General features: G+C 43.0%; 1 protein-coding gene across 3 annotated transcripts; it reads right to left on the bottom strand.

Annotated features, from left to right (window-relative positions):
- Nucleotides 1-1,398: 1,398 nt before the first annotated feature.
- On the bottom strand, nt 1,399-11,883 carry ERICH5 (glutamate rich 5). Of its 3 annotated transcripts, XM_079300700.1 has the most exons (4): nt 11,208-11,883; nt 7,281-7,700; nt 5,222-5,338; nt 1,399-1,968 (listed from the first exon to the last, which is right to left on the bottom strand). In XM_079300700.1, the coding sequence occupies exons 1-4, from the start codon at nt 11,260-11,262 to the stop codon at nt 1,946-1,948; spliced, it is 615 nt and encodes a 204-aa protein (XP_079156826.1). In that variant the 5' UTR covers nt 11,263-11,883; the 3' UTR covers nt 1,399-1,945. The 3 variants fall into 3 exon arrangements, with proteins under 3 accessions (XP_079156826.1, XP_079156825.1, XP_079156824.1); XM_079300699.1 differs by lacking the exon at nt 1,399-1,968 and having other exon boundaries at nt 5,004-5,338; XM_079300698.1 differs by lacking the exons at nt 1,399-1,968; nt 5,222-5,338 and having other exon boundaries at nt 5,716-7,700.
- Nucleotides 11,884-14,166: the final 2,283 nt, after the last annotated feature.

Raw genomic sequence — 14,166 nt, 5'->3', positions numbered from 1 at the left:
TTTTTCATGGCTTCTTGTCATGGAATGGTTTGAGTATGTGGATAAAACTTTGACTACTTCTGTTTGAATTTTTGATGCTCACTTTAACATCAATAGATTTTTTAATAGAACTAGCAGCTCATTTTAGCTTCTCTATTACAGAAGGCTAGAAAAACTAAAAAATAAATTAAAAGTGATATACACCTAGCAAAAATTAAAAAAAAAAGTATGCATTCAGGTTCTAAAAGTTTGTGTTGTTACCCACAGGAAGCTGACAATAAATGAAGCTGACAAGTTCATAAGAATGCTGCTAAGCAGAAAACCTTAGATGTAGTGATACATCCAAGAACTATCAGCTTACACAAAAGGTTAATAGGCCAAGGATATAAATTAGATTATTTAATACAAACCAGAGTCAGCTGGAGTCAGACATGTACATGCAGTATGAAATTATCTCTTAGAGGAGATTTGTATAATTTGCTGGTGACAGGATTTTTGTTAAATCCTTTAGTACAATAAAGCTAATAAAAGAGCAATATTGTGTTTGCCATTTTTAGGTAGCTGACCTTTTCTCCATATCCTACATCCTTATGCCAGACAAACTTGTAAACATAGTCCTCAGAAATGTAATTACACAGAGTCCCTTTGCACAGGGCACAGCCTCAAACTGTGCCAGTGGAGGTTCAGGTTGGACATCAGGAGGAATTTCTTCACAGGAAGAGTTGTTACACATTGGAATGGACTGCCCAGGAAGGTGGTGGAATGACCATACCTGGATGAGAAATGACTGGCCTTGGCACTTACTGCCATGGTCTAGTTGACAAGGTGGTCTTCAGTCAACATTTGGACTCAAGTAACTTAAAGGTGTTTTTCAACCTAATTGATTCTGTGATCCTGCAGCATTCACCATCAGAACAAATTTCTACTTTTTATCTGACCCAAAGCACAAATCTTATCCAGGGCCTGATTTCACAGGAAATTTGTTTGAAAATATTGCCATTCAGCTTCATCTCCAAAATCATTATTTAGCATTTTGGAAAATGACCCAGACAGTCCCTCCAGCATATTTTTTCCTGGAGGACAGCACTACAGTTAAATATATAATAGGTAACCTTTTCTTTGGGAAACAGGCTTATATTTGTCTCTTAGACATATTTGTATTTTCTCTCTTAGAAATCCATTTTAAAAGCCACAAATGGATATGAGGAGAGCTGCCAGCTAGAGACAGATTATTGACCATGAATGTTAACAGCTGTGAAGTTATCTTCTAGGATTTATACAACTAAAACATCCCACTCAGTTAAAAATGCCATTTTCTTCCTGCTCCTGCAAAAGTCATCACATATATTGTACTACAATCCCTTCAATAAATTTGAATTTTAAAATGGGGAGTGAGGAGGACACAGCTGGACACTGCACTCTGTTATCTTCTGTTTTCTGGAAGACTCACCTCTGTATTGAGTTAGAGCTTGGTAAATAGGCACTTTCCTCTGCCAGTCCTCTGCATGCTGTAAACTTCAGCAGCTGCCTACCATGGTAATCCAGACACTCAGAGGAACTGCCTACATGCAATCACTTAAAGACAGAAAAGCTACACTCTGTTCTTTATCCTGTGTAATGCTGGTTGAAGGTTTCAACGATTTGAAGTTACCAGAACCTGGGGAAAACTCCTAATTGAAAAAGGAATGATCATACTGCTGTTGAAAAATTATCCTGGTGTGTGTAGAAGGCACTCTGTGGCAGGGAGACAAAAGTTTGGATATTTCAAACACTTGAAGTCTTGGCAGCTTGACTTCAGAAAATCAGTATTATATAAAAGTTTTTCTGATGCCTCCTGTTCGTGTGTCTGCAGCTTGTGGTTCAATCCATAATAGCCTTTCTCTTTTCCCAGCCCAGTAAAATTTAAAAATATTCATGTGAATAGAAGAGCAGGTGCAAGAAGAGGATGTTCATTAAGACATAACTTCTATTCCTTGTTATTAGCTGTCTCTGAAACACATGGAAAAAAATTAATGGAGCAATTAATTGAAGGTATAACTTGGTATTCACTAAATCTGATGGGAACTCAAAGTTCCCTGGAAGTATCACAGGATGAAGGGAATATCTGCTCTTCTCCCACACCTGCAAGAGTGTTCTGTGTGGACCTAAAAGCAACCACTAGTTCTGCTTCCTCTTCCCCCATCCCATTCATACACAATCTTCCTGTTACAGACATTAACATCTGTGTGTCACTGCTACAGTCTCGAGCTCCTCCTCACCCTGCTGCCTTTCCTCTTAACAACTTTTGAAAGCACTACATCATTCCAGTCAGATTTGACATAGAGGCAGGCATTTCATGGACAGTAAATCCTAAATAAGGACAAGAGACAAAGGACGTAAATTGAAGTACAGGATATTACCTTTAAAAACAAGATTTATTTTTTCTGTAAGACAGTTAAGTTATGGAAATAGGCTGCCCACAATTGAAGAAGCCTCCACCCCTAGGGATTCAAAATCAAACAGGAGAACCTGTTCCTGTTTTGAGCAGGCCTAGACAAGTTCCAGAGGTATTTCCTACCTCAGCTATTCCAATACAAAGTATGGCTGGGGACTGTGTCCAGCTCCTGAAGCTGCTGTTGGCCATCAGCAACTGAGCAGCTCTGGGGCTCACTTGATAGCTAAAATACAGTGCCCAAGGGGTGATGGCTGGAATCACAGTGTCTGGCCATCCCAACTCTAAGTACTTCTTCCCCAGCTAGAAGACTCTTCAAGGGTAGGGAACATGAGAATGTGGGACTTCCTCACACTGAATTGTGGTGTTTTGTGGAGGGTGGGTAGGGAACACAGGAAAGATGGGAAATGTGCATAGGAATGAAGATGACCAATGAAAGACATCCAACTGCAGCAATTCTCTCTGATTAAGAAGAATGTTAATGTAACATGAAAAAAAGCCAACTCCCTTTAATAGTTTCAAGTTCAACACGCTTAACATGTCACTGAGCATTCCCTTGGGTGGACATCAGCTACCTTTAGAGACCTATATTTTTTCTGAATGAGGATCAGCTTGTATCCTCTTAGTCATACCTTCCTAGAATGTTTTTGATGTCTCTGAAAGTCAGAATTTTTCCATTCCTTTAAGCAGTCTTGCTTTCCTGCCCAGAATCTTGCTTTATTTCTTCAATATCCTTTCAAGATGGAAGAATTGTTCCCTTACACAACAGAATCCCAGGTTTAAATGGTCACTATTCCATTCTCAGCATTGTTTCCTCCTCTTGCCTGCAGCTGTTCTCTGAGCAGTGTCAGTGCAGTCCCATCATCTGAAATGCATTACAGACATAGAAGCAGGGCTGCTCTTTCTGCTCCCTTACAAAACTGTTGGGGAGAATACTGTAAAAGTAGGCAAATGCAGGAAGAATTTCAATAAAACTGTAATCATCACAGGGTGAAATTTCTGGAAATGTTCAAGGCCAAGCTGGATGGAGCCCTGACCAGTCTTATCCAATGGGTGGCATCCCTGCCCATGAGAGGAGGATTTGAAACTGGGTGATCTTTAAGGTCCATTCCAACCCAAGTCTTTCTATGGTTCTCTTACTCTTTAGGAGCAGGAAGATGTCCTTTGAGGTTTCCTAGAATCAAGTTAAGTGCTTTGCTAAATTCAAGCACAGAGAGATGATTCTTTGCAAAGGAGCTTTTAAAAGCATAGGAAATTTTTTAAAAGACATAATTTTATTATATTAAAACAAGTTGGTTCATTAAACTTGTTTTGACTTCAAAGGCAAAGCTATCTGGCATAAATCTAAAGATCTTGCAAAAGAACAGTTGTCAGTGGCCGACAACTGCTTGTCTCCATAGGCTAGATTAAAAAGTAATAATCTAAAGATGCTCAATTGTCAAATACAAAAATTAAAGGGAGGTGAGCTTTTTTTTAATCACTGCTGATCTAGTTTTACTTGGGTAATCACAAGGTCTTAAAGGCATGTAACTGCCTGACCACCACCCTCCTTGTCTTACAGACTGCAGTGCTTATGCTGGAAACCATTTCCCTTAGCCCTCTAGCAGAAGCATAAGCAGCAGTGCAGCACACTGGCCTGCCCTAAGGCTGTGACACATACTAGCATTGGGAAAGAACCAGAAACTGCTCAGCCCAATGCAAGAGGTTCCTCTGGAAGTCATGAAAGGTATCTACCAACCCTTTTGCTGAAGCTCTTCTCTTTTGAATTACAGAAACACTCACTAGCCCACAGAGATTTTGAGCATGACTAAGTATGCCAGTGGTTAGGAGGGAGGGGAGAGGGAGAAGGTGATTCCAGCTATTGCAATAACATTTGCTGGGGGAAAGGAGGAGTTGTCTGCATTGCCTGCTCATCCTTTTCCACATTCCAGCAATACCATAGGGCAACCTGTGGTGGTGGGGTGACCATCCCTGGAGGCATTCAAAAATGTGTGGATACAGCACTTAGGGCCAGGATTTAGTGATGGCAGCACTGAGTTAACAGTTGGACTCGATGATCTCAGAAATCTTGTCCAACCTAAATGATTCTGTGATTCTAATTCTGCCTTCTGGGGCATGTGAACACCTTACATGATAGACTCAAGTGTCAGATTCTTAGTGAATGTGGAGGGAGAAGAAGAAATAACTTTTGTAGCAAGACTGTGGTGACAGAATTTTGACCATAATCTCAAAGTCTGCCAGAGGGATAATCTTACCCCCTTGAATTTTTCTCTTCACTGGTGTGACAGTTTTCCAGAGGAACTTCATTTGGCCTGTGACTTTTCCTTCCTACCATGTGACTGAATATGCTGTGTAATGTGGTTTCACCACAGCACCACACTGCTGATTTCAGCTGATGAGAACAAGGAAATCTAAAATGACTGGCATAGAATGGAAATCACAAAGCAGCATTAAGGCTTAGCTTACAAAAGCAAGCCTGCAAATAATAATGAGCAGAGTCATGATTTTAACAAAGGTTTTTATTTTCCAAGACTGCATGTTGCAGTCTATCATTCTTCCCAAAGAGGGAAAAGTTATCACTGGTAGGCTCATGTATTATATAAAGGTGACCCATGTGAAAAGCATGACTTCCAATTGATTGCTTCCAAAAATGTCTTTTAATGTAGAGTATATTTTACTCTCTTGTGTAAAAATGCAAAGAGCAGCTGTATGCCAACAGGAGAATAACAAGATATCCTCATTAAGACAGCATGGTCTTTGCTGTCTCTTAAACAATAACCCATGTGGTCCTTCCCTCCTCTGTCAACATACCTATCTCTGTCGCTGCTGCACTATCCACAGCTTCTCCTGTTTCTTCTTCTTTTGTTTCAGGCCCTTCACTTACTGTCTCACTGAGCAGCTCAGTTTCCACCTGTTCTCCCGTCTCACCTGGGAATGGTAACCATGGAGATCAAATTAGGATCTACTAAGAAAAAGCTCCAAGTGCCCCAGCTCCTTTCTCTAAACTGATTTTGCTTTGTCAGCTCTCCAATGCCCCTTACCAAGGTAGCCCCTGAATGAACCCATAGTGAACAAACAGGATAATCCCAAACACTTTTCATCATCCAGCTGTATGGTTCTCTCATGCCATGAAGTTCTCCTAATGCTTTCACAAAATCCCCTTGATACTGTATCCAAAGGACATCATGAGTACTATTTCTGTTCAAATTATTTTTTCCTTGATTTTATTTCATAGACTTGCAGTTTTCTTTGCAATTGGAACAAAACAGAAATTGAAAACATGGTAACATGCAAGTCTGGCTGAAACCCTGCTTTCCCAGGGAAGTTGCTGCCTAACTCATTTCCTCCCATAGCTATGGAAGCATAAAGGGAAAGCAAAACAAATGCTAAGTATCATATGTACCATAGCATAAAAATAGAAAATCCCTTCTTCATCAGATGCTCTGGAAAGAGAATGCACAAAAGTTATTACTTCTACCTTGGAAGTAATAGGAGAAAAACCCTTTTCCCCAAAAGCTTCATTCACTCGCCCTGCACACATCACTTGGTGCTAAAAGCCACACAACTCATCTCCAGCCAGCCAACTGTAAACACATTTCCACTGATGAGAGGTGACAGCACAAGGTCCAGGGTGTGCTGCTCTGCCTCCAGCACTGCCCTGAGGCTTAGAAACGGTGAATAATGAAATTGGAGTTTGCTGCTGGGCAGGATGTGCTTTTAACAGGTGAGCAACCCGTCATTTGCTGCTTACATAAAACAAGGCTTTATTCCAAAGGACACATGCCCATTCTATATAGAGGACCAAATTCTTTCGTGAAGAGACACAGGAGAGGGCAAAGCAATCTGACAACCATGCTCAGCTACTGAGATGCAAAGACTGAGATTCATGTAGCCAGTTCAGAGACAGTCAGCACAAGGCCACAGGATTAGTGGCAGTGTGTGTAACTGGCTCTGGACTCCACACAGGTCCTCCTGGACCTCACGCTTCTTCAAGGCAAAAGTGGAGTGAGGATGTCTCACTGCAGAGAAACACTCCTTGTGTGTTTCACCTGCCAATTCCCTGAGGAAGAGCTACCCCAGGAATGTGTCTGATTCCATACTGAGCTACTTGGTACCATTTAGGAGAAATTTAATTCCTCCTGTGAATCGTGTTCATCTTCTGGATGCTCAGTCCGTGTCCTCTGGGCACTAACCTGAGGACAAGCATAGGCTGCAATTTCCAGGAAGGAGCACACCTTCCACTGAAGGTCCCTCCAGAGCACAGGGAAATACCCATCACCCCAGGCACCACTGCTTCCTCACACAGCCTCTCTCCCCACCCAGCCATCTCCAAGCATTTCTGCAAAGACAGCCCTGTGTGTCTCCACTACTACTTCTCTTCTGCTTGTCTTGTAGCCAAGCTTCTAGGACAGACTGGACATGCCAGTTTGCATCAAAGAGATGCTTTTTCTTCTACATCCAAGCATGCAGCCTCCAGCTTTATGTGTGCAAGGACAGTTGGTTTATAATTAGCACATGTGACTAAGTAATAGAGCCTTTGGGCTGTGCAAATATTAAGGCATGTGTCTGAGCTACCCAGAGACACAATGTTTTAAATGAGGGGCATGGTGGGACATGTTACCTGCTAAGAACAAAAAGGACATGAAATGAAGTAGCAGAGGTGAAAATGCTGATTAAATTTATTACAGCTTGGACTTGTAAATCTGAGGCTTCCCTGGCCACATTCTTCTATGCCTCACATTGTACAGACTCCCTGGACCAAATTCTGGCTTCAGAAGCTCATTTGAGGCTCTTAAAGCCAAAAAGACCCATGCAGAAGTCCCTGGAGGCAAATTTTGGTCTCCTGAATTTATGAAAGCACAAATATTACCCTCAGTGAGGTGGTCCTCTTCAGTAATATGTACTTTCTCGATGACTTCCACTACAGAGCTGTCACTGCCCTCTGCCAGCCCACTGTCCTCTGCTGGTCCTGGAGATGGTGCCCCAGCATCTTCTCCTGGTGCTGGCGGTGAAGGCCCCCTGCTCTCCTCTCGCCACACAGAGGGCAGCTCAGAGCTCTCCTCCTCTCCTGCAGGCACAGGCTCGGTGCCCTCTGGCTCCTCCCTTTTGCTGACAGACTCTGTGTTCCCCTCCACGTCCAGGGTGGTGGCTGAAGCCTCCTCTCCCGGCAGCTGCTCGCCTGGGCTGGTCTCTTCAGAGGCAAGGCTCACATGCTCTGCTGGGTCTGACTGTGTTTGGTCAGCTGCAGCCCCACTGTCATCTGCAGTCAGGGTGTTTGCACCTGATGATGCTTTTAGTTACAGGAGGGCAAGGAAAGGAAAAAGAGAATTACAGATAATTGGTAAATGGGCACAAAAACTGGAGGACAACTAGACCCACAGTGAACCACACAAGCACTACCTGTCAAAGAGCTCCCTCCTGGCTACAGATAATATTCCCTCACAGGTCTGCTGCACATATCCACACATACCCAGTACAGGATGATGCTGCTCTTACATTAAAAATAAGTTTTCAATTGGTGCATGCAATACAATTGTATATGAAGAGAGCAAGTCGATGTTCTGTTACATTTTCCCTTATGAATCTGCAGTGTACAGGTGGCTTGCTGGTGATGGGACACTGCAAAGAATCATCTTTTCCTACCCCAAAGCAAGCACAGGATCAATATGGGGAGCGTGAGGAAGCTGCTGTCCTGGGCAGCATGTGAGAAGTTCTGGTGGTACCTTCAGATGGACTGAATATAAACCCTGAGAACCCAGAGGATGACCAGTGCCGATTTTGGGCACAAAACCCACTTTGTGTGTCTTTTTCAGTAATAAACTACCATTCATATTATGATTTCTCTAATAAAAAATTCAACAACAGGAAGCCTAAACAAATTAGAACTTCCACTTCTTTCATCTCTTACTGGCTAGTAAAGCAATGGGTTTTGGCAGAAAAAAAATATTAATAAAGAACTGACAAAATTGCTTTGACAGGTGTTTAAGGATAAAAGCTGAAGACTCAAAATGAGCTATACCTACCTATCAGACAGACTTACTAACATTCTAATGAAATTCAGTCTGACAGAATCTTGTACTTAACCTTTTCCTGAAGAATGTCAGGATGAAACCCTGGTAATTGAAGCATGAAATCTGTTTATACCATAATTACAAAACTGGAAAAACTGTATTTTCTGAGAAAATGATGATTGCAGTGTCAAAGTCAGTAAGCAAAACCATATGATACTGTTCACAGATAAACACATCTGTATATGTTCATACAGACATAGATGAACAGAAAACAGAAGTAGTACACCCTGCTCTTAAAATATCTGCTTGAATACTGCTGCCCTTAAAGCAAGTTTACAGTTCTTTTGAGACATTCAAACAAAACACCTCCCCAGCCAGTGCCCCCTAGTCAGCATGTGCCTACAGACCCAGGGAAGGATGGCTAAGCCAGAAGAACAAGAACTGAGAATCTGGACTGGAGGCAGACAGAAGGCAATTTTGACTATGAGACAGATAAAATCTCATTTGTCCCAGTAACTGTCAAACCACCCAAGTTCCAACTAACCCTTCCAAATCCTCTGTCAACCTGTTCTGTCAGCCCTTTTCAATCTATTTACACTCAGCCCCCACTATATCCTACAGTAATGGGGGCAGCAGCCCACTTACATTCCCTGTAAAACACATCCTGGCTGGTTTTAAGCCTGCTGTTGGTCATTTCATCAAGTGGCAGTTCCTCCATTATGAGAAACAGCAAATATATTTCCCGTATTATTTTCTCTAGATCTCTATCACACCTTGTCTTCCAAGCACTCCTTTTCCTAAAAAGAAGTTCAAGGTGAAACAGATACCCAATCAGAATAATAGTGAGTAAATCTTAGACTTAAGCTATTCTAAGAAGCAATTAAAAAAGCAATATATGCTCAGAGACCAGATATTTGATCTTTCCACATTTTTATTTTTTGTCCCTTTAGATACTTTTCATGCCTTTACCTTGCTCAGTGCCAGATAGACAGAGAGCATTTAAAACCTACAGACAGAAACAAACGAGCCATGAAAATTACCATGTTATATAAACTTATAATTCATGTTAGCTGTAAAAGAAACAATTCAAATGTATTATTTGTAAGAATCTCCTGCAGCTCCTATAATCATCAGCCATCTAATTTCCAGCTAGTCCTCTCTGCATCAAAATGTTTTATATAAATTGGATTATAAAATACTACCAGGAAACACAAGATCTGCACTGCTGGAAACCCTGGAAGCATTCCTCTGCTCTCATCTGAAATGCAAAGAATTCCCTAATATGAAAAAAATAAATCCTTTCAGTAATCTGTTCAATACTTTTATCCCAAGAAAAATGAACATCATGTGGCAGTCAGCATTCCTAGGATTCCTTCTAGTTTTGTTTTACTTTTAAATTTAAAATTTTTATTTTCCCTGCTGTAGACTATTTCAGCTGGAGAAACAAATTAAAATGCAGAGAATGTAAGTGGGCCATGGCTACAGTAATTTCTCTTTGCCTTCTTTCCTTTTGGGAAGGCCTCAAAGTTTTGTGAGTTACATGTCAATGGAAGAAAATAAAATACATATTTCTCTACTAACTTATTTAGAGATTTTTTTTTTTCAAATTATCTTCTCTTATTAACGTAAATTAGAAAATTGTAAACATATCTGGTTAGTAATTGCCAAATTAATGCAGATTTTTCAGCTGTAATTACAAACAGTACTTCATCCTTACCATGACATTAGTGTATGTATTTAGTACATTTCATGACCTATCCTGCCAGAACATGCTTTTATACAGATTAATTAAAATACTCAGAATAAATTACTTCTGCTATTTCCTTGAGCCTTTCAGTGTTCCTGTGCAGGTATCTTTCAGTGGAGAATGGAAAGGCAGAGGAATTGGTACATTGACCAGGTGAACAAGCCAGCAGGTACAGCATAAAGAGGTTTCTTCTGATACTTCCAGCAGGGCTCCTCGGTTTGCAAATGTGTGCTGGCTCTGTATTGGCACAGGCAATGCTCACCCACACCACCTGCTCTCCTCTCTGCAGTCACAAGCCACAGCACCACGAGACAACACACAGAATATAAACTCAAGAATATAGGAAAGAAATGCAGTAAAATGAAATGCAAACAACTTTTTTGTATCTGCCTTCAAGATACATCTTTCTAGAGAGGGCAATTCCTGTAAGTGGGGCATTCATGCTCTTACAAAAGTGTTTCCAAACCTTCCTTGGAGCAAAGAGCTAAATATGATGAATATGGAAACAAAGTTTTGTTTTACTTCCACTGAATAGCAAGGATATTCTTATGGAACATCCTACAAATAAACCTTGCTCATAAAATTAGTCTGCTGTGACTCGAGCCAATTAAAGCCACAGGAACATTGCCGATGTTGCACACTATGTTGGGGTGGATTTTATAAGAAAAAGGAAGAATAGTGGGGTCAAATATTCACTATTCTTTTAAAGAGGAAAGAAAGGGCACTAGACAGGCAAGGTACTACATTAAAGGACCAACAGCAGGACCTGCCTGGAAATTCAACAAACCAAAAAAGCCTGCGGAGCGGAATGGAGTGGAAGGGACTCAGACATTCAGTCACAATGAACACCACTTTCGAAGCCATCACTGACGGGGTGCAGTTCCCTCCTGCGCGGGCAGAATTAAAACCCGACGGGCTTTTGCCCCCGCGGGATTTTTAAGAGATGCGCACCTGCGGCGCCTTCCCCGGGACGGGACGGGACCCCATCCCCAAATCGCTGTGCGGGCAGCCCCCGCCCCGCTCCCCCGGCTCCGCTCACCCGGCAGCGGCGGCGGCTCCTGGGGGCGGCTGCGGGCGCTGCTGGAGCAGCCCATGGCGGGGCGGGCGGGCTCTGCAGCCGCTCCCGACGGCCGGGTCGGGTCGGGTCGGGTCGGGTCGGGTCGGGTCGGGTCGGGTCGGGTCGGAGCGCGGCTGGCGCGGCCGCCGGGCAGCACCGACCTCCGGAGCCGGGTTGGGGCCCCGGCGATGGAGCCTTAAATCCCCCCCGCCCCTCAGCCCCGCCACGGCCGCGGCCGTCCCTGCCCTGCCCCGGGGCGGATTTCTGCGCTGTGTCAGGGTGCCACAAGCGTGAGTGGCAGCAGGCGGGAGGGGACTGCAGGTCGGTGTGCCCCAGAGTTTAACCCTGGCGCTGTGCACGTAAACCTCACTCGCAAGCTTTGAGTCACGAGTAGAGGAGACCCACAGCTCGAGTGAGTCCAGGTCTGGGCAGGGGTACTAGAGGACTTGGAGCCACGCCGATGTTTGGCGGTCCGTGAATGTGGCTGAGCCTGTGACCCTGAGACTGAGGCTGTGGGGTTTCTGTAGGGAGCCCCAGACCGCAGCCGGGAGAGGAGCAGCAGGGCTGGGTTATCTGGGTTATACTCACCGGGTGTGGTGTGGCCATCCCGGGGCTATGCTCGTACACACACAGGAGCCGCAGCCTCGCTGCCAGCCCTCCCTGCACGCAGGAACAGCTGCAGGATGCATCCGTGGGACTGGCAGGCAAATACAACTCAGAGGCAAAATGGAATCCCTGCTTTGCAGAGTCCTTTGGGTTCACTGGCCACCTGTAACAGCCTTACCATCAACCTGAAAGGTAAAATAAAGATAATATTTTTATATTTGCATATAGGCAAATCAACAGATGTCCAGGAAAGTTGAGGTGGCCTAAAAACTTCCCAGAAAGTAAGAACGAAGAATCTTTGCCACATATTTGCTTGCATGAGGAGATAATGTATTTATTGCACCCAAGACATATTTGATTATGTCAATTTACATTAATCATGTGCTCCTCTTAATAAACATTTTTTCTCCACCCAGAAATTTATTCAGACAAATCCTATTGTATTTGGACATTTGTCCAGGGTTTGTGATGCTCCATAGCCAAGGCAGAGCGTAGCAATAACTCAAATAATTCCTGCAATAGTTTCTTCTTCCTCAGTTAGAGTTAATTTTCATGATGCTTTTAAAAAATAACAGAAAAAATCCACTATTGGCTCTATAGATTTCTCTGTGGCTATATATAATATTTCTATGAAACACCAGACACTGAAATACTGGTAACTTTAGGATTAGCAAAACATGTTGCTGTGTGACAATAAAAGTAGAAGTGCAACAAAGGGCTTAGCAACTTAAAATTTAATTTCAGAAATATTTAACATTTATGCTGCTGGTATGAAATGCTGACTACTGTGATGGGAGCAAGGTCACTTCCCTACACAGCACAGATAAAGACACTCAGGCATCCACTGCTCTGCTGCCACAGGTAGGAAATAGAAGTGACTGTGAAGGAGCACTGACAGCTGAGGAAGCCTGACACGCCAGGAAACACACCTGATATCCCACCTTTCTTCTGTGATCTTTCAGAGAACAAAGTAAAGAGGACAAGCCACCAGGAAAGACTCATCAAACAGTGGGCCCCGAGGAAAATAAAAAAGGGAAGGCTACATTCAGTTCATTCTCTTGCCTGCAGAGCTTTGTACCTGCTCCCCTCCCTGTCCTAACCAAAGGATGAGTTCTGCAGTGCACCTACCATCCAGCTTATTTAAACAGCAGAGAAAGGAATGAAAGTTTACAAGGCCAGAGAGGGGGAACACGAGTCAGCATGTACTGGCAGCAAGGCTCACCGGGGGTGCTCTGTACTTCATGTTCTTTAAACAGCCTTGGATAGGATACAGAAATAGAAATGAGAGCCCAAGGGCCATTTGGCAGGTGACTCCCACAAACACTAATTAACAATGTCATGGTCTTCCCTCCTCCTGCATGAAGGAGAGGTTGCATCTTTTCAGCAGGAAGACTGCACATAGCAGAGCCAGTGCTGGAGCTGGACCCAGGCAGGGCCACACTGGGACAGGGCTGCACCTCATTGTTCCAGCTGGATTGCCAGGGACCAGGCCAGGCATGGGCAACGTGTGCCCTCTGCAGAGCATTCAGTACTAACACATTTCCCCAGGACAACTACAAGCTGCCTCTGCCACTGTCCTCCCTTTTGAGAGCACAGGATTGTACAGAGCTTGTACAGAGTCCCAAAGAAACCCATGCAAGGGATACAGTGGCTGCAGCATGAAAATCCTTGGCAGGTTTTCCATCCCATCCCTTCCCCTTGGCAGGGCACCTCTGTACAGACTCTCTGCCCTCTCTAATCCAAACCACCCTGGTACTGCCCCAAATGAAGGCAGCACCAAAGTAGCTAAAAAATAAACCCGAAACCCCAAATAAACTGAACAATTATATCAAACTAGTTATTTTGTTCAGGAATACAAATTGGAAAATTAAAATTAAATGCAAACTATGAGTATTCAGGGATAGCTGTATATCCAGAGGTAAAGCAACAAATACCTAGGACCTCATTTATACAGTCAGCAATACACTTCCAAAAGCAATCTTCACAAAGTTTTCTCCAAGTTTTTCTCTGATAATTTTTAAGTTTTCCAGACCAGTACTATATGACCAAACTTGTTGTACTCATTCCAGAGCTCACTTGCTGTTAAGATTTTTGAGTATTTTATATATTATTCCTTTATTACCACAGCTATTAAATTTATATCTATTTTCTGATAGTCCCAAATTCTGGGGCTTTCCAAATCACAGTGACTTTTCAAAGCATTATGTTAATCAAGAGTTTTTTGTGACTTCTTTACTCAGCTCTTTGGCTATTCTCTACAGAATGACCAGTACCTAAACAACTAATAAAATATTCTAGATTGTTTACTGTGTCAAGTAATTCAGGTCAAATTTTC

The sequence above is a fragment of the Erithacus rubecula genome (assembly GCF_903797595.1).
Source record: "Erithacus rubecula genome assembly, chromosome: 3".
Lineage (NCBI taxonomy): Eukaryota > Metazoa > Chordata > Aves > Passeriformes > Muscicapidae > Erithacus > Erithacus rubecula.
The sequence above is the reverse complement of the archived record's forward strand: the minus strand, read 5'-3'. Positions and strand labels throughout refer to the sequence as shown.